Below are 21,502 nucleotides of genomic sequence, written 5' to 3'. Positions count from 1 at the left end.
CACTTCTGTTTTGTTTCCCTTTGGAAAAACATTGCTTTGAATAGTGATTCCATCCTTTGCACTTATTGCAGACTTTTCCATAACCTGGGGATTGTTTAGGTGCATGTTTAGTACCACATCGTTTATAATTGAATGTCTCTCCACCTATATCTCATTTTTTGTTTATGAGTGTGAACACACATTGTGGCCATGGCTAAGCCTTCGTTTTAATTGGCCTTTGCATTCTCACTGAATTTGTTTGTGTGCTGCAGAGCTAATTCACTGGTGTGACATATCTTCACAGTTCCAGCTAAGGTAAGTTCTATCTCTCACAACAACCTCTCTCGCTTTCTTATCAATAATTTTGAACACAATTTGATTATGGATCATTGAATCTTGCAGAGATCCAAAATTGCTTGTTCTTGCTTTTAATTTCAAGTCTGTTCAAAAAGTATGAAAGCTCTCTCCATCCAACTGCATGCATGAGTTAAACACATACCTCTCAAACATCTCATTTTTGTTTGATGAACAGTGTTTATCAAACATCTTGATAACCTGTTGAGCTTGCCCTGGTCTTCTTCCTCAGCAAAAACAAATGCGTTGAAAACCCTCTAATTCATGACAACCTGCTACGGTAAGTAGCAGGCAATCTTCTGTCCATCAGGTTTGCTATCGGGTCCAATGGCTTGCAGGTACAGCATGAATCTTTGTTCGAACAAACTCCACTCATGGTCTACATTTCCAGTCCAATTTACAGCATCAGGAGTCTTTATACTCTCCATGTTTTCTCAATTGCATTATAATGGGGTTTCACTGTATACTTTAATAGCTAAGTCAGGGGTGCGGTGCTGCCGGAGTGCACCGGAATTCCGCTCTCACACCTCCGTTTAAAAACAGCAAATATAGTAGGGTTTTTATGGAAGAAGGTGTTGGGGTGGGGTTATTGGAAAGTACAAGTGTAAGTCACATGTGCATGACATCAGATACACAGAGTTACGTTCTACAGGGAGTTTGGCGCCATCTTCAAATGAATTACAGGTCCTCTGTGTCTCGAGCAACCAGCAGTGATATTTCCAAAGGGGAAAAGTGATGATGAGGATGTAAAATCCACACTCCAGATGACAGGATCCACAGGCTTTCTAAAAAAGGTGAAAATTTGGTGAAAAAAGAACGAGAAAAGGAACAACTTCAGGTGATGAAACACGTGCTCGACAGTAGGAAAAAGAAAAGGAAGAAACTCAAGAGGAAAACAACAAAAAAGTGAGTAAGAGAAACAGTAAAGTGAAAGATAGAAAGTGAGATGCCAAACTCAAGAGCCGGGGCTGGGATAGCCGGGGAAACTGGGGCTGGTGAACCAGACCCGGGACAGCCAGTAAAACTGGGACAGCCGGTGAAACCGGGACCAGGACAGTGGGGGGGGGGCAAACTCAAGAGCTGGAACAGCTGAGGAAACCAAGACCAGGATTTGTGTAAGTGTTGAACCAACAGTGCTTCAAGTTCTTGCAAATTAAGGTTGAGGTGGCACAGGAACAGTTCTATGGTGCAAAGGAACAGTTCATTTGCTTCATCTCATGAAGTGTGGAAATACATCTGTGAAGTGTGAATCAGCAAGGTGGACCTGTCAATGGAAGATATTTAAACCATTCTATATACATTGATATATGATGGGAAGGTAGAGCTGACTATTATAGCTGCAAAGGAAGGCACTATTGGTAGGGTAGATGGGCAAATGAAACTATATAGAGCAAGAGCAACCTGGTACAAAAACTCTGGAAGTGGAAAAGAGGAAGTATGGACAAATTACCTGAACAAGCAAAAACAAAATTGTCCCCATTAATTATCTACAGTTTCTTATTAGTCTTATAAACAACAATTTGCAATACCGTATGCTCATGACAACATGCTTGAAAGGTTCTCGAACTTCTGAACCTGCTAAATGAAATGTGTATCCTTGATAAAGGCTATTGGCCTGTTGAAATACCGTCTAATAATGGAGAAGGTGCAATATGATCTCTCTGTAAGAGGTTTAAGCCGCCTTCTTCCCGTGTAATAAGTGTCTTCAGAGATTATGTGGAGGATCATGGACGCCACATCCCCCAAGATTTACACCCATTACTGAGCTGTTTGAAAGTTATTCCTATTAGGACTGCTGAGTATGAGAGGGGATTTAGTCACAAACTTGATACTAACAACATGGTCAAGAATTCTCTTAAATCATGTATCAGCACTTATAACCATATAACCGTTTACAGCACAGAAACAGGCCATGTCGGCCCTTCAAGTCCGTACCGGTTCACTTGAACAACTCCACTAGCTCCTCCACAAACTCCTGAGGAAGCAGAGGCTTTCTTCATGATGCCATTGGTGTGTTGGTTCCAGGAAAGATCTTCCGAGATAGTGACTCCCAGGAACCCCACAGACCTTGTCTAGTTCAGTGGAATTCTGAGCCGTATGCCACATCATGGCTGTGGTACTACACATCAGTAGATGACACCAGGACAAGTGTTGATTTAGACCCCCCCCCCACCCCCCAAACATATTATGTCTGATCCTTTGTAGAAATTATTGTGAAACTTCTCATTTGAGGCATTTGGTAAGTAGATAAATAGTTTAAAATTGGTAAAATAAATGATTGCTGTCTTTTTCTTTACTTGTTGATAATTATATTTTATAATAATTAGTGAATGCAACACTTTATCATATTATTAAATTATACAATGCCAACTACAATGTGACGGCCACTAAGGCTAGGTCTCGTGAGACCTCCTTGTCATTGTTTTTGGTGAGCTCCAGCACCTAAAAAATTAGCACTGCACCCCTATCTAAAGTGCACACAAAATGGTGTGGAGACATCCATCTTGAATCCTTCCCAACCTGCAACAATCAAGTCTCCGACTTCCTCTCGTGGTCAGGGAGATCACTAGCACTCTATCATTGCATCATGGAAAAGTGGGATCTAGGAGTACAGGTACATAATACCTTGAAAGTGGCATCACAGGTAAATAGGGTGTTCAAAGAGGCTTTCTACACATTGGCCTTCATCAGTCAGAATATTGAGTGCAGAAGCTGGGAGGTCATATTGTAGTTGTACAATACATTGGTGAGGTCCCATTTGAAGTGTTATATACAATTTTGGTCACTGTGGTGCCAGAAAGATGTTGTCATCTGGAGAGGGTGAAGAAAAGGAGGTTGCCAGGACTCAAGGGCCTGTGCTATAGACAGAGGTTAAGTGGGGTAGGGTTTTATTCATTCGACCCCAGGCGGATGAAGGGTTATTTCATAGAGGTGGTCAAAATCATGAGAGGAATAGATCAGGTAAGCACACAAAATCTTTTTGTTCCCAGAATAGAGAAAATAGTAACCAGAAGAGATAGATTTAATGTGTGGTGGGAGAGATTTAACAGGAACCTGATGGGTAACTTTTTTTTAAAACGTAAGGAGTTAGATGCATGGAACAAGTTGCTGGAGGAAGTAGTTGAGGCAGGTCCTATTGTAACGTTTATGAAACATTTTGGACGGATACATGGATAGGATGGGTTGAGAGGCATATGGATCAAACGCAGGCTGGTGGGACTAAAGTGGGTGGAATGTTTATGAGGGCAAAGACAGAGAGGTCATATTCTGAATAGGATGAAGATGAAAGTGACTAGAAATTGAAAGCTCATGATCACACCTGCAGATTGAAGGAGCCTCAGTTTGTCTTCAATTGTTATCAGATAAATGATTTTTCCTCTGTGTCACCACTGGTTCTGGTTTCAGTTTTTCTCTCTCCACAGATGCTGACTGATCTTTGGGCTTTAGATTTCAGTAATAGCTGTGACGTGTATTTATTTATCTTTTTGCCTCCTTCTGGCTGTCCTCATTGAACTATTAACCATAAGGTTCTATAACTATTGGGAATCACCTGTGCAACCTGGCCTCACACTATCAAAGTTCTGCTTTCTGAACAGCTTGTGGAATTGGGCATAATATGTTGGTCAAAATAATGAGTGGAGAGAACTTCTATTTCTCTTTCCTCATATGCTGCTTAATCTAATGAGAGTTTCCTGCAACTTCTGTTTTTATTCCAATTCACTCCACTCTGACATAATATAATCACACACTTGCCATAAAGGAACATCAGTGGAACTACCCCTGCCTAACTCATCAGCTGTGACTAGAAAGTCATTGTCAACAACTTGCAATTGAAAAATTTCCTACTTTAAATTAGCTGTTGTCATGACAATTCACATGCAGAGGTACTCTACTTCTGGGTCATTATTCTTTGAACTATTTCAGGTGCTATGACGGGATAGTGCATTTCTGGAGTCATGCAGCACTTATTATTAAAACCATGAGAGAGAGATTGAATTTAGGAGCAAGGAAGTTAGGGGGCAACTGTACAAGTACTGGTGAGGGTGCATCTGGAGTACTGCATGCATTTCTGATTTCCTTACTTGATGAAGGATGAACTGGGTTTGGAGGAGGTGTAGAGGAAGTTCACCAAGTTGATTCCACAGATGAGGTGATTAGCCGATGAGGAGAGATTGAGTCGTCTGGGACTGTACTCACTAGAATTTAGAAGAATGAGAAGGGATCTTATAGAAATGTATAAAATTATGAAAGGCCAAGTCCAAGTCAAGTTTATTGTCATCTAATTGTACAAGTAGAACCCAATGAAACAGCATTCTCTTGTCCTCAGTGCAAAACACGGAGACATACAACCAGACATAACACACATACAGACAAACAATATACAGGTAGACGGCAACTTATGACCATAATTGGGACCGGTGAGTTGATCATAACTTGGATTGGTCATAACTTGGGAACCTCAGGCTGCTGCCAGGAATGGGAACCTCGGGCTGCCACTGGGAGCGGGGACCTCAGGTAGCAGCAGGGAGTGGGGATTTCGGGCGGCCACCAGGAGAGGGGATGTTGGGCTCCCACTGGGAGTGGGGATCTTGGGCTGCTGCCAGGAGCCGGGCCTCAGGCTGCTGCTGGGAGCGAGAATTTGGGTTTCTGTCCAGAGTGGGGACCTTGGGCTGCCGCCGGGAGTGATAACTTGAGGCTGCTGCTGGGAGCAGGGACTTTGGGCAGCCGCCAGGAGTGGGGGGGGGGGGGGGGGGAGACACTGTATACAGTACTTTTAATATAAAATATGTACTTGCACAGTCGTTTTAATAAAGATTTTTTTAAAAATCAGTAGTATGTACTGGTGGATGTAACTCACGTAGGTCGGAAGTCGAGGACTACCTGAATATGCAGGACAAGTATTTTATCTATACAAATAAATATTATTTCATGAATGTAAGAATCTTGGATGGTTAGTTTGAGCAGTTCCTTTGGTTGTTCAGTATTCTCACTCCCCTTGGGAAGAAGCTGTTTCTCAGCCTGGTCGTGCTGGCTCTGATAGTCCTGTATCTCTTCCCCGACAGGAGCAGCAGAAAAATGCTGCATGTACGGTGGAAGGGTCCTCAATAGGCTCGTTCATGCCAGGCCTCCACAAGCACAGAGAGAAAACATAAACTTACCTTTCATGGAGCAGCCCCAAAAAGCTGCTCCTGCGCCACATTCACATCAAGCCACATTCACATTCACATCACCTTCCAGAGCTATTGGAGGTGGGGCGACTGGTGCCATAGCGCCACCCATCATAAATTTGCAGTAGAGCAATGGCCATCTTCCCTACCCATAATCCACCACACAGCTGGAACCGCCCGGAACAGAACAGTTCTGCTTCCCAGAACAGTTCCAGCTGCGTGGAAGATTGTGGGGAGGGAAGACGGACATTGCCCTGCTACATTTTGAGCCACAGAGAGTGGTCCACAAGGTTGAAGCAGCCCGGTGAGGTGCCAGAGCAGCCAACAGGGCTGTCACAGCCCACACTGACCACCCCTTGATGGCCCCCATTGGCCACCCCCGCCCTGATGTCTCCTGCCGGTTGCCAATGCCCTGACGGCTCCTGCCGACCACCCGTGCTTTGAGGGGTTTAAGATGGGAGAGGGGTGAGTGGGGAGTTGGGTCACAGGCTGATAGCATCATCAGCCTGACCCTAACCAGCCGCTTGGAGCGGCTGTACCTTCATGAGAGGCGACGGGGTGCTGCACTCCGCCGATTATCCTTTACCAAGAGGGAATGCAGTCGGCGCCTTGGAGCCGGCTACAGCACATTCAAGAAGAAAGTCTCCCGACGTAAGGGTGAAGAATCTCTGCCTTTACAGTTGAGCTTTTTCTTTGTATGAAAGGGCCTATTGATTTTACATGCCCTGTTCAGACAATGATCCCGGTAGATCACATTGATGGGGAGAGGGAGACACCAGTGATCCTCTCTGCCACTCTTATGGTCCTGTGGATTGACCTCTGATCCATTTCTCTGCAACAACCGTTCCCACACTGTCCTGCAGCTGACCAAGATGCTCTCAATAGAGCTGCTATAGATGGTTGTCATAATAGTAGCCTTGCCCACTTCAGTCTTCTTAAGTGCAGTTTCTGTTGTGCCTTTCTGAGGAGATATGAGGAATTGTCCTCGCATAGAAAGGTAGAGGTAGGTAAGTTGATTCCATTTGAGGGGGAGACTAGAAATCGGGGACATAGCCTCAAGATTCAGGGTAGTAGATTTAGGATGGAGAACTTGGAATTTGCTGCCCACTGAAGCAGTGAAGTCTACTCAGTAAAATAAACCTCCATGATGATGCAATCAACAAGCATCCTCTATCCTCAAAGACCCCCACTACCCAGGCCACGCCCTCTTCACTCTGCTACCATCAGGAAAAAGGTACAGGAGCCATAAGATGAGCACTCATTGGCACAAGGACACCTTCTTTCCCACTGCTATCAGATTCATGAATAATCAATGAACCAAAGACACTGCCTTACATTTTGTGCACTATTATTTTTATATTTTTTTTATAGTAAAGTTGTAAGATGGTTATAATATGAATGTTTACAATATGATGTTGCTTCGAAACACTGAATTTCATGACTTGTTCATGACAATAAATTCTGATTCTGATGTTTAAGAAATTTAGATAGATTCTTACATAATAGGGGAAATAAGGGATATGAGGAAAACATAGGTAGGTGGAGATGAGCTTATCATCAGATCAGCCATGATCTCATTGAATGGTGGAGCAGACTTAACGGGCCGGTGGCCTGCTCCTGCTCCTATTTCTTATGTTTTCATCAGAAAGATCAACTTCAGTCCATAATCCTGCCATCAGTCATTATGGTCCCTAGCCTGCGAACAAGAAGCATCTGAAATTGAGTAAGCTCAAAATGTTTCCTTTTTTATGCTTTTGCTTCATTTGCCTCTTTGGAGGTGAGAATCTACAATTGCTAACTCATAGCTGGATTCCATAACCCAGGTTATGACTGCACCCATCCAATAGCAGCAACTGTAATGATTTCCTGAGTCCAGTGAGGGATCAAGATGAATTCACCTGCATCGTTTATACAAATGTTGTTGAACTTCACACAGAACCAGGGCTTCTTTGTTTTTGTAATAATTTGTGGATGAGGGACACAATATGCTGGTCAAATTCAGTGAAAATGTGAGTAACATGAAATATTTCCAGGAAGGAATATTAATCATTTTTCTGGAATTCAAATATGCCTGCCATCCTTTCTCAGATAAGCTTTTGCCTATTCTTGTTCAACATCAAATAAGTAATTTCTGGATGTTTAAAGCCATAATTGTTCCATTTCAGTTGGACATAGTTATTCCTCAGAACCTTCAAGTATCCTTATTCAGTCTCTGTGGGAAAAGGATATTATCTATGTTGCATAAGTACCTTCCTGAAATCCGCACTTCCCTTCTTTTTTCTACCTCCCTTACCCGAATCCACCTATTGCTTCTTACCTATTATCCAGTTTTTCTCTTCCCTTCTCATCACCTTTCCCCTTCCCCTCCCCACACCCTTTTATTCAGATGAATGCCTGATTTTCACCAGTCCTGAAGAAGAGCTCAGGCCAGAAATGTCAACTGCCTTTTACTTTCTATGGATGCTCTAGACTCCAGCATCTTCAGATTTTCTTGTTACGACTGTATTCCGCAGCACTTTGCTCATTATGAATTGAAAGATTTCGAGGGTGGACTTAATTCTGTAGAATATACTTGATGCAGCCTCAAATTCTGGCTCGTGCATAGTAATGATCATTAAAATCCAACGCTGAATCCATATTGAGGGGGAGACTAGAACTCGGGGACATAGCCTCAAGATTTAAGGTAGTAGATTTAGGATGGAGACGTAATAGATCAGCTTGAGACGAGTGTTGCTCCCATAAAAACTCAAAAATCCACCAACGCCATTATCGAATCTTTTGAGATGGGCAACAACTATTGTAAATTATAAACACTTCTGATAGGTGACCTTATATTTTCTATGCACGTTCAAAATTATGTCTGATTTGGGATCAGCAATAAAAGGGTTTCTTCGTTAACAGCCCAATTTTCCCAACTTTCAGTCCTCCTCCTTCACCAATGGTTTAAGGACATAGGGAAGCAGCTGGGACAAGGATTAAATAAATAACGCAAGACAAATGGGAACATTCACCTTGTACTGTACAAGTCAATCAGAAGGTACTTCTACCATGTCCAGAGCATCTGCAGAACTATTTCTACTGATTCAACATTATGGATTTCTTCCCATTAAAGGTCTTTTCTCATCAATATCTTCTCTCACATGTTTCTCGTATGACTGGCCCTGTCCTGTATGTCTAGACCGCCACTCCTCTTCTGTACTAGTTTCAAATAGTTCTTAGTTGAAGGTCAAGGTTTCTTTATAGTCATGTATATAAAATATACAAAACCTCTTTGTCCTGTAAAGCACACTAAGAGGCATCGCTAGTCCCAATCAAGAGAAGCAAAAGCTCCTTCAAAGACATCAAGCTTCTGTGGATCCCTCCACCTCCTCTGATGCCGTTGCCTGCAATCACACCCTCCTATTCATTCTAGCAGTGAACCCAGCCCCATGCAACCAACTCACTCTCCTCAGACACTGGTTCTGAACCTCTGATACAATTAGGAAGATGCCCAAGGCCTTCCAGGAGCCTGGTTTACTATTAACACCTTCACCTCAGTCCTGATATCTCCCATGAGACTGTGCCAGTCTCCAGCAGACCTGCAGTCTGGTGTGAGATCCTTGGCTACCAAGCCCCACTCTAGTGGTCTCCTACCTTGTGGGTTTCTTTCCCAGGTTTCTCCTTTTTTGGTGCCCTGCGCCAATCCATTGCTCCCTAGAACCTAAAGCCCTTGTGTTCTGGGCTGCAGAAGATGGCCACCGTCACCTTTGACACAGACCCTTGTAGGTTTTCCGATGTAAAAAACATAGTTACTGACCCTATTCTGCAGGTTGTTTAAACATTTAAGGGAAGGTGGGCAGTAGAATCCTGTAGAGGAGAGCTAGAAAACATCTCTGCTTCAATGCTTCTCCTCCAGGGCGGCACGATAGGTGAAGCAGTTAACACAACACCTTGACAATGTCAGCAATCGGGACTGGGGTTCGAATCCCAAGCTGTCTGAAAGGAGTTTGTATGTTCTCCCTGTGTCTGCATGGGTTTCCCCCGGGGGCTCTGGTTTCCCCTGGGGGCTCTGGTTTCCTCCCACTGTTAGAAACTTATGGGGTTGGATGTTAATTGGGTGTAAATTTGGTGGCTCGTGGGCCAGAAATGGCGTGTTACCGTGCTGTATATCTAAATTTTAAAAATTACATCAGCAACAAATATGCCACCATCTTTCAAAAATATATGAACTTTTTCTTCTAATATCTCCCATGATCCAGCCTCCACATTCTTCTGAGTAGACAATTCCAAAGATTCATCATCATCTGTGAGAAAAATGTCCCCATGTACGTCAATTTAAAAAGACCACTCACTTAACTTGCAACTATAACCCCTCATTAGAATCACTCCCACTAATAGAAAAATCTCAAATTCTTGTCATTCTCCATTAGTTCCTTAGGAACCTTGATGGATGACTATTTATTCTAAGTGACCCTGTAATCAGGGCCATGTTGTAGGCCTGCAAATACAACTCCAAATATGCCATTGATTTGCAGGAATGGTCTGTGTGCTTGCAGTCCCAGCCCTACCACCCTACCCAACCCCCAGTTTCTCCATGAGCAATCCCACCATTGTACTGTTCTCTCCTATCTTTAAGGCACACATGACACAAGGATTTTCCTCTGAAGTAGCTTATTGTGACCTCAGGACACAATCTCATGGACAATCCTGATCTCAGCCATGTGAAGTTGATCACACTGATCTACCTCCAGTTAATGTTTAATTCACTGCACGGTCCTAATATCTCAGCTTTTATTTTCTCAGAAGTTTATTTTTAGTGTACCTAAAAGATAGTGTGGCACTATTTTGGAAAGAAGGGGAGTTTATCCTTGCTTTTATGGGCTTATCTGTTATCCAAATTCTATTTAACCAGTGGTTATTGTCTACATTGGCTAATAATCTTTTAAAGTGTAGATAATAAACTTAATAGCTTTGGCCCTTCTTTATACTGAAAACCATCTTCATCTATATAACATTCCTAGAAAATTGCTTTGTTCCAATTTTATCTTTAATTTTAAATTTTAACTTAAATTTAAAATTTAAATTTAAACTCTATCACATGCTTTAACCCTTAATTTTCTTGCTACCTCACCTGTTAATTACCGCAGTGGCAGATGAAGGCTGTAATGAAGATGACTGATTTTCTTGGCATGTTCTTCCCTGTGAATTCAAAATTATCCATCACCAAGGATTGCTGGTTTTTCATGTACTACTGCCTCCTCATGTTAAATGAAATTCAGACAAGCTTCTCACATACTGCCAAACTGCCATTAATGGTACTTTAATCCCTCGAGTGTAGAAGAATGAGGGGAAATTCAATAGAGGTATTTAAAATTATGAGGGTGATAGACAGGGTAAATGTAGATGGACTTTTCTACTGAGGGTAGATGAGATACAAACGAGAGGACACGGGGTAAGGGTGAAAAGAGAAAGGTTTAGGGGGAACATGAGGGGGAACTTCACACAGAGAGTGGTGGGAGTGTGGAATGAGCTCTCGGCTGAAGTGGTAAATGCGAGCTCAATTTTTACATTTAAGAAGAATTTGGACAGGTATATGGATGGGGGAGGTATGAATGTCTATGGGCTGGGTGAAGGTTAGTGGGACGAGGCAAAAATTATGGTTCAGCAAAGACTAGAGGGGCTGAGGTAGCCTGTTTCTGTGATATTCTGTTCTATGGTTCTAATATTTTCATCTGCCAGCATAATCTATTCTGGAATTTTCTTCTTTACTTATTTTTCATATTTGTTTCCTCGATGTTTTAGACTCTACCTCTTTCAGCCAGCTTGAATCACACAGTCTTTAAGTTTCTTTTACCTGGGTTGGCATTGGTTTTTGTTTGATTGTTCTTGTATGGCACACTTTCATTTGCTAAAAATGCAATGTAATTGCAAGTCTTTGTTAAAACTGCTGAATCATCCCTGGCCTAACCCTCATTCCACACTTGATATTTGATAGCAAAAAAAGAGGAGGACACTTTTAGAAATTTGTTTTATTCTTTCTTCTGGGGTTTGCCACTTTCAACAGCCAGTTGCAGCCTTGTTTGAGAGCAACTAACTCAGGGGGATCTGGAAATACAAGGTATTTTCAAATCAGATCTTAATATTTGTTCCTTCCTTTCAGACCATGGCTCAATATGGCAGAAGATAAGACAATTTCTACATCATCAACAGTGATGTCAAGCAGAGACGTGGAACACTCAATTGATTTAATTTAACCTAAACTCATCAATAAAAATGGACTTAATCTGCATTTCTTTCATTTTGTTTTTCTACTCATGATTTGCTTTTGTGATATTAATCAGATTTAAAAAAAAAATCTCGTGTGAGATTCTATTCTAATTATATACCATGCTAACTTATAAAACAAGCTTTTATAGGGTCATCTCAGCTAAATTACAGGCAAAGGTCATTTGTACAATCATTGCATTGCCCACTGACTGCAGCTGCATTAAAATTATGCAGTACATAGTGAATAAAGGGCCTTTTGTAAGTCCCAGTAATTTATCCTTTAAACAGGTAGGTCTCACTAGTGATTAGCAGCTACCATCATCCTCTGATTTACATTTGCACTGTCCTTCATTAACTGCAAAAGTAAATTTATTTTTGAGAAAACTTGTGCAATGCTCTGGTCCCATGACAGCATGAAATATTTCTCAATAGAAAAATAATTATTATTACCTTAGTGTAATGGTTAGCACAATACTACAATCAACCTTGCATTCAATGTCACCAAAACCAAGGAGCTGATTGTTGACTTCAGGAAGGGAAAACCAGAGATATATGATCCGTGATCATTGGGGGATCAGAGGTGGAGAGGGTGATAGTGAGTCACTATCTCAGAGAATCTTTCAACACACAAATGGAACTGTGAAGAAAGCATGTCAGTGCCTCTACTTCCTCAGGAGTTTGTGGAGGTTTGGTATGATATTGGAAAACCAGGCAAATTTCTACTGATGTGTGGTAGTAAGTGTGCTGACTGGTTACATCATGGTCTGATATGTGATACCAATACCTCTTAGAAAAAAAGCTCTCCACAGCCCAGGACATCACAGGTAAAACCCTCTCCATCATCAAGAACATTGATAAAGAACACTGCCGTCAGAGAGCAGCACCAATCATCAAGGATCCACACCACTCAACATACACTCTGTTCTTGCTGCTACCATCAGGAAAGAAGTATAGGTGCCACATGACTTGCACCACCAGTTCAGAAACAGCTGCTACACCTCCACCATTAGATTCAAGTTCTCTTACTTTTGAATTTTATTTATTTTTTCTCTTTGTATTGTAGTCAGTTTGTTTACATTTCTTTATTTGCTTATATGTTGAGTCAGTTTTTCTTTGCACTATAAATAAGTGGTAATTCTGCCTTGCCCTCAGGAAAAGGAATCTCAGGGTTTCATGTGATGCCATATACATATATATATATATATATATATATACTCTGATAATAAATCTGAAATCTTAATCCTGATTTACAAAGGGACTGTCAGCTTAACACGGGAAGAGGTCCTCTTTTAGATGTAATGAATGTGCCTGTCAAAAGCTTGTCCTCCACCTCCACATAGGCTGGTGTGGAGATGGGCTCCATTATGGAAGTACCAACTGTTCCAATAGTTTCAAGTTATGCCACTGGTGGGGATGACTGCGACGGGGTGGGGAGGGGGGCAGTAGAGATGACACGGTGGCACCGCTAGTGATTGGACAATTCAAATAACAATTTCTTATTCTTAGAGTGGTCATCAGTTCTTCTTCCATTCTTTTGGACCGTCTGATCACGGCATCCTGTCCCACTTTCTCTTCGCTACTCCCGAGGCTGAATGATTAGAATGGCTAAAAGAGAAGGGTGCTGTCTCCATAGCTAGAGCTGGGAACTTTGCAGATACCAGAACCTGTTCTTAAAATGTTTCCCCTTTGAGGGTTAATTTCCCTGCATTGTATGTTTTGGATAATTTAGTGAGTTACAGTCTCTGTCCCAATGGCCCATTCCCTACAGTTCTTGCACTGATCTTGGGCCCTATCCCAGAGTGGCAACTGTCCCCTGTCTCTTTTTCTTTCACGGTCAGCTCCACCGTATTGTGAGAAACCACCCCTTTCTGGTAGAACTGCACTGCTGCTTTTGCTTTGGGAGGCGAATTATCCATTGCTATCCAAAGTGGTGACCAGCTCTTCCCAATTCTGATCTTGCCAGTTTGGTTGGTGTAGTGGTTAGCACATTGCTGTTACAGCCTCAGCAATTGAGACCAGAGTTCAAATCCTGTGCCATCTGTAAGTTTGCACATTCTCTCTTTGTCTGTATGGGTTTTCTCCTATCACCCTTCAACATGTACCAGGGTCAATTGGGTGGCACAGACACGTGGGCCGAAATGGCTTGTTACCGTGCTGTATGTGTATGCCTAAGTCTATTACAGTGCTAGTGACCTGGGTTTGAATCCAGCATTGTCTGCAAGGAGTTTGTATGTTCTCTCCATGTCTCTGGATTTCGTCCCACATTCCAAAGATGTAGGGGGTTAATTGATTACAGGGATGTATTTGGGAGGCACGAGCTCATGGGCCAGAAGGGCCTGTTACTATGCAGTATCTCTAAAAAAAATTCTCACTTTGATCATTTTATTTTTTATTTAATTCCTGGTATGTTGGTGTAACTGACGGATCTGGCAAAGTATTCCACATCATTATTTGCTGTGGGCCTTTTCCCCAAATCACTTATGCTTATGAAACGTAGATGACCGTTAGCAAGCCATTCAGTTATATAAAAACGGCTAAAATTAAATGCATTAGGAATAAAACAATAAGACTCCTCAGCATTGAGCTTGGCACCAGATTCATTCATGTCAATATTGCTTTCAAACACATCAATCTTGCAAAGTCCACCACAAGAACTTCCTGGGACTGACCTTCATGTTGGGAGAGCTTGGCCCCACAGCCTATTGAAAATATAACTCAAGTCTAATTTTCAGTCCAGGAAGACATATCCCAATATTGACTCTGGACCCAAAGTGATGAAGCAGATCCACAAATGACTGGCCAGGCGGCAGCTCCCACAAACTCCAAATCCCAGAATGCCACGCGCAGCGCTGAATTTCCGCCGCTGAGAATTTAGCTTCCGGTTAGTTGGAGTTGACATCCTTTCAACATGGAGGCCGTGCCTCGGATGCCGATGATCTGGCTCGACCTGAAGGAAGCAGGGGAGTTTCCTTTTGCCACTGCCGTCAGGCAGGTAAGTATGAAGAAGGGAGAACAGCAGAGAGAGAGAGTGGACTTCGTAGTGTTCCTCCGAGTGAGAGTATTTCGAGCATTAATAATGCCAGAGATCCGGGTCAGGCTGTGCCGGGTGGGAGGAGCCTTGTGGCACTCAGGCCTTGGAATTTTCCTGCTGGATCTTAGGCTCCAAAAATCGAACTGTTTGCCTCTTGTGCTCCCTTTCATTGCAGTCTCTTGCTTTGTAAAACAAAAACTATGATTTCCACGTTTTATGGATCATTTAAGTAATCTCAACAAATATTTTACATTTAATATATTTGTCTATAACTTCATTTTCTCTCAATGTAACATTATACCGTAGTTTCTAGTTAATTTCTTTTGGAAGATATGGTTTAACATTATTTTAATTGTACTTGTGTTCATAACGTTGTCTTTTTCATATCTATTTCTGCCAAATTCCATTGTTTTTCAATGGCGATGAATTTGGTTGTTGAGTAGTCGTTGCTATTGCAGTGGAATTGATAGAAAATGTCATGTATTCTGAATGATCTTGAAGTGTATCCCATGGTCAAAATTGAGGTCTGATGTATCTCAAAGGTAACCCTGATTTTTATTCTTTTGGCTATGTTGGGCTGCCATTGTTAGTTACCACAGGGGATTTAAGCAAAATGGTACACGAGGGCTCATAATATAGTGGACACGGTTATGGATGATGTCTTGAAAGCTTAGACAGAATTTTAGTCTGGATGTCAATGGCTGTCGGAAACAGACAAGAAATTCAAATTGTATATTTGAGTACAGGCAAATAGGAATTGACCCTAAGGACTTGCAATGTGCAATAAGATCATAGCTTATCTTTTATCTCAGTGACATGTTCATGTGCTGACTATAACATGTATGCGATTCACCAGCATTCACAGTGCTCATGAATGGACAATTACAATGCTTCTCTACCCCTTGGATGAGAAATATCTTCATATCTTGTGCTTAAGGGCTGATCTGTTATTTGAAGGCAATGAGTCATGGTTTGATACATCTTGGTCTTAAGACACTGATACATTCATTCTGTTAAATTCTGTCAGAGTTTCTTATTTTACAGTGTCATCCTTTTAAGGTCGTGAGGATGTGGAGATGTTTACTTTTCTGGAGAATCTGGAAGTTGTGGTTACTGTTTCTGAATGATTTCCCATTTAAGACAAACTCATGGATCTTTGAAATTCCTTTGCTCAAAAACTGGCAGAAACAGTACTTGAATAATTTTAAGAGCCGTGCAGATTTTTTTTAGAAGCAGGGTAGTTGAAATGTTATCATGGTTGGCAAAATTGCAAAATGAGGTTGTAATTTCATCAGACTTGGCCATTGACATTATTACCATAGAGAGATCTCTGGGCTAGGGAAGGTGGTACAGTCAAAAAAAGGGTGGGGGAGAAACCAGCTTCCAACAGAAGGTGATGAGACGAATCATAGGATCTGGATGATCTGTTAGCTTATGGAACAGGTTCAGCCAGTACCCAACATGGTCCACACTCGAGTCAATGAAGCTGCACCCCTGAATCACACATTTTGGAGCTGAATGGGTGCATTGCTCACCCTAGATGCAAGCAGACAGAAGTTGGTTAAGAGTGAAAGGGGAAAAGTTTAAAGAGAACGGTAGGTGGGGACATTCTTCACACAGAGAGTGGAGGAAGTGTGGAACGAACTGCCTGATGAATGCAGGCTCAATTTTAACCTAAGAAAAAATTTGGACAGGTACATAAATGTGAGGGTTATGGAGGGATATAGACTAGGTAAAGGTTGGTGGAATTTGGTAGAATTATAGTTTGGTGCAGAATAGAAGGGCTGAGGGGCCTGTTTCTGAGCTGTAATGTTCTGATCCAGCCTTTGTGGGCAACCTCTATACACTGAGGTAAACAAAAGAGACTACAGCTGCTGGGAAACTAGAGCAACACACAAAATGATGGAGGACCTCAGTGGGCCAGGCACCATCCTTGGAAGGCAAAAGATAACCAGCATTTTCCACAGAAACCCTTCATCATGGATGTAGCTTGAAACATTGATTATTGTTTGCCTTCTGTGGATGCTGCTTGTTTCTTCCAGCATTTGTGTGTTGCTTTCAACATTTGAGTTCTGGTGATTTATTTATTGGATTTGTACCAAGTACCTCGAAGAGCAGCTGCAGCTGCAGTTTTAGCATTGATTCCATTAATGCACTCTAGGGAATGCATCTTTTATTAAATGAAGTACTTGTGTAACTACATTTAAATTTTCCAGCTGCCGCAGTTGTTTTTCTACTTTTCTTCAATTGTTAGTCAAGGCCTCTGAATTCCACAATTCCCATAGGTCATAGGAAGTGAATTCTTATGAGTGAGCATTTAATGGACAATTCTGCAGAAGGTTTATTGACCTGAAATGTTAACTGTTTTTTTCCCACTGCAGATGCTGCTTGACTTGATGAGTATCTCCAATATTATATGTTATTATCTTCATTTTACAGCTTCTGCAGTTTTCAACTTTTCTGTTACATGTTGAGCAAACTAGTCCATATCTTTTTTTCTTGCTCTCTCAATTTATCTTTCCACTGTTTGCAGAAAGTGAAACAGCATTTCGGATCAATTAATTTTCATTGTACCTTAACACATGATTCTTTCTCAGCAGATTTGTTACCTGGTACATACAGGAATGTCAGCATCCATCATTTTTAAGCTTATTTGGTCTCATCATGAAGTTTTAATATATATCATTAGTCGATCGGACGTATTCCAAATGTTTGAATTTTCATGAGGAACTGGGCTATTTCTGAACAAAACAAAAATCAGATGTGGGATATAAATAGCAGGAGTGAAAACACAGTTTCGGATCAATGAATTTTCATTGTACCTTAACACATGATTCTTTCTCAGCAGATTTGTTACCTGGTACATACAGGAATGTCAGCATCCATCATTTTTAAGCTTTTTTGATCTCATCATGAAGTTTTAATATATATATATATCATTAGTCGATCGGACGTATTCCAAATGTTTGAATTTTCATGAGGAACTGGGCTATTTCTGAACAAAACAAAAATCAGATGTGGGATATAAATAGCAGGAGTGAAAACACAGTGCTGGAGAAACTCAGCAGGTCAAACCGTGTACTTAATATAAAGATACATAGCCAATGTTTCCCAAATAAAATGGTCCCTGCTGCTCTCAAGCTCAGTGAGCTCCCTATCTGTAATCCCTGTGCTCTCAAGCTCTACAAACTCCAGTTTCTACTAACCTACTCTCCTCTTTCCCTCCCCTTCCCCCTCGTCTTCTTTCATTTAGCTCTCCACCCCTTTCTATATTTACATAGCCATCCCTCTTCTCCTTCCTTTGGGATCTTGCTCTTCCCCCTACCATCCACCCAACTGTTCTGTTCGGGTGTCTACTGACACTTATACCTTGATGAAGGGCTCAAGCCCGAAACATCAGTTGTGTATCTTTATCTTTGCTATATCAAAGTAGGCTGTTTGACCTGATGAGTTTCTCAGCATTTCACTTCAACTAAGGTGTTTGCTGACTTTAGAACTGAGCACATTTCTTCAAATGTGGTCTAACCAGAGTTTTATAGAACTGCAAAATTACCTCACAGCTGTTGATCTCAATCTACCAACTAATGATGGCAAGCACACCACACCCTAACCCTTTTTAGCATGTGGTCAGTTGGAAGAAATTCAATGACCAGAAAGTAACTAATTCTGTGACTGATTAATGCTTTATGATTTTGGCAGAATTAAACTATTTTCTGCCTTCCTAACTTCAGAATCCGAATTTATTGTCATGAGCGTCACAAAATTCAGCGTTTTGCAGCAGTACCATCGTGCAAACATTCATATAAGCCACTTTTACAACAATAAATTTAAAAAAAAACAAAATAGGCCATGAAAAGTAAGGCAGTTATAGACGACACTTTCCTTATTCTAATTATTGAAATATCCTAATTTCAAAAGTATCATCTTCCAAAAGCATGAGCTATGATATTCTGAATTTCGATCTCTTTAATCCAATAAAGCCAACTCTGTGACTGCTGCTTTACGTAGCTTTAATTTGTTGATAAAATGGATAAACGTTTTGCGTAACTTTGCATTAAGACTTGCATAACGATGAATAACAAAGCATTTACTGTATGATGGGGATATAAAACTTGTATAAAGAAGCTCAAACTTTAAGAGATTCATAATGATATAGATAAACAAATTTAAAGAGAAACAAAGAAAAATTTGTTGTGCTCACGCCTTCTACAACTTGAAGAATAATGAGCCAGTCATTAGTCTGCGCGGATATTACAACATATTACATCTTAGTGACTATGGTAACACTTCAAACAATAGTCTCTTGAGACAGACCCAAAATTAACTAAGATTTTAAAAAAACACAAGGTTTTAACCTTTACATTCAGGCCCCTAATTATTATAATAGACATTAATGGCTATTATAATAATTACTATTACAGATACACAAGTAAATATAGTAAGTATTAGATTAGAAATCAAAACTTTCAGCTTCCTGTAAAAGACAGATTTTAGTAATAGGTCTATTTAAGTAACCAGCCTTGGTTTTAATCTACACTTGCCGAATGAAACCTTCCTTGTCGGGAACTGTATCCACGATTTTCCCCAGCAACCAAGAATTTCTTGGTGAAGAATCGTCCACGATAATCACAAAGTCTCTGCATACAAAATTGAGTTTAGCTTTAGACCATTTTTCTTATTCTTGTAATAACAAAATATATTCTTTAATCCATCCTTTCCAAAATAAATTTGCAATAAATTGCACTTGTTTCCATCTGTGACTTGCATAAATATCTTCTTTCTGAAATGATCAGGAGGCATGAAAGACTTAGATTTAAGAAGTAGGAGATGATTTAGTGTAAGTGCCTCGATGCCATTTGAATCAGCAGATATTTTTGTTATTTGACGACTATTTAAAATGATTTTATACTTAACTATTCAAAATGGAATTAAGAATTTTTCTGATTGATCTAATCATTCTTCTCCCACACCTCCATGATGTGATCCTGTGGGTGGGTTAAATATCCAATTAATTTCTTTCTGAAGTAATGAATCATGAATTTGATGTTGATTCCAATTTTGAACTGCCTTTCATAACTCTAGTTAAGCTCTAATATAATTAGATCCATTATCAGAACGTAATTATTTTACTTGACCACATCTGGCTATAAAACATCAAAGAACATGATAAGAGTGTATCAAGTAATGACACTACTTCAGTATGAATTCCCCTGTAGTCAAACAGGTAAAAATAGCTCCATATCGTTTTCAATACTTCTTCCTCGTTACTTCCAAAGGACCAAAATAATCAACTCCCACATTTGTAAATGGGGGTTCATCAGGTGAAACTCTGACCTGTGGCATTCAGATTCTTCTTCAATTTTGATATCTCATTATCAAATGCCTTTTTCTGATAAAAACAAATGATCTCCAATTAAGCATTCGTCAACTCATCAACTGCTAGGTAACAGCTCTTTCAAGTCTTCAGATTCTCGATATGATGTAAAAGCATAGGTTTTAACCTAAGAATCCATGCTTCAGCCTTTTTCAAATGAAACCATGAAGCGTGATAGCAAGTTAATTTAGTGATCAGATAATTTTCATTATAGATTTGAATAGCAGTCACAAAGGTACAAAACCTTGTGGTTTTGTTATTAATGTATTTAAGCACTTGGTTACCTCTTCACTTTGCCTTTGCCAAAGTCCGTGAACTACTCTTTGCAGACGATGCCGCTTTAGTTGCCCATTCAGAGCCAGGTCTTCAGCGCTTGACGTCCTGTTTTGCGGAAACTGCCAAAATGTTTGGCCTGGAAGTCAGCCTGAAGAAAACGGAGGTCCTCCATCAGCCAGCTCCCCACCATGACTACCAGCCCCCCCCACATCTCCATCGGGCACACAAAACTCAAAACGGTCAACCAGTTTACCTATCTCGGCTGCGCCATTTCATCGGATGCAAGGATCGACCACGAGATAGACAACAGATTCGCCAAGGCAAATAGCGCCTTTGGAAGACTACACAAAAGAGTCTGGAAAAACAACCAACTGAAAACCTCACAAAGATTAGCGTATACAGAGCCATTGTCATACACACACTCCTGTTCGGCTCCGAATCTTGGGTCCTCTACCAGCATCACCTACGGCTCCTAGAACGCTTCCATCAGCGTTGTCTCCGCTCCATCCTCAACATTCATTAGAGCGACTTCATCTCCAACATCAAAGTACTCGAGGTGGCAGAGGCTGACAGCATCGAATCCACGCTGCTGAAGATCCAACTGCGCTGGGTAGGTCACGTCTCCAGAATGGAGGACCATCGCCTTCCCAAGATCGTGTTATATGGCGAGCTCTCCACTGGCCACCGAGACAGAGGTGCACCAAAGAAGAGGTACAAGGACTGCTTAAAGAAATCTCTTGGTGCCTGCCACATTGACCACCGCTAGTTGGCTGATATCGCCTCCAACTGTGCATCTTGGCGCCTCACAGTTCGGCGGGCAACAACCTCCTTTGAAGAAGTCCGCAGAGCACACCTCACTGACAAAAGACAAAGGAGGAAAAACCCAATACCCAACCCCAACCAACCAATTTTCCCTTGCAACCGCTGCAACCGTGCCTGAGACTGCAGCAGACGTGGACATACCCCTCCATAAGTCTTCGTCCGCGAAGCCAAGCCAAAGAAAGAATTTAAGCACCGATGTACTCTCGGTCCAAAATATAGAGTCTGCTAACTCCATCTGTAATTCTCTTAACA

At 41.2% G+C, this 21,502-nt stretch overlaps 2 protein-coding genes across 9 annotated transcripts in view; both read left to right on the top strand.

Annotated features, from left to right (window-relative positions):
- LOC138752784 (elastase-1-like) overlaps positions 1-11,769 on the top strand; it is a 33,325-nt gene extending 21,556 nt beyond the window's left edge. Inside the window, exon 8 of the mRNA XM_069915445.1 lies at positions 11,641-11,769. Coding sequence (XP_069771546.1) covers positions 11,641-11,667 — 27 coding nt within the window. The 3' untranslated portion in view covers positions 11,668-11,769. The remainder of the gene's footprint in view (positions 1-11,640) is intronic.
- A 2,875-nt stretch (positions 11,770-14,644) lies between these two features.
- Positions 14,645-21,502, top strand: part of ptpn23a (protein tyrosine phosphatase, non-receptor type 23, a) — a 100,363-nt gene continuing 93,505 nt past the window's right edge. For all 8 annotated transcript variants that reach the window (XM_069922160.1, XM_069922156.1, XM_069922159.1 and 5 more), the window contains exon 1: positions 14,645-14,739. In XM_069922160.1, the coding sequence (XP_069778261.1) occupies positions 14,656-14,739 (84 nt within the window). In that variant the 5' untranslated portion in view covers positions 14,645-14,655. The remainder of the gene's footprint in view (positions 14,740-21,502) is intronic.

The sequence above is a fragment of the Narcine bancroftii genome, chromosome 2, assembly GCF_036971445.1.
Source record: "Narcine bancroftii isolate sNarBan1 chromosome 2, sNarBan1.hap1, whole genome shotgun sequence".
NCBI classification, from domain to species: Eukaryota; Metazoa; Chordata; class Chondrichthyes; order Torpediniformes; family Narcinidae; genus Narcine; species Narcine bancroftii.
Note: the sequence above shows the minus strand (reverse complement) of the source record. Positions and strands in the feature narration are given on the sequence as shown.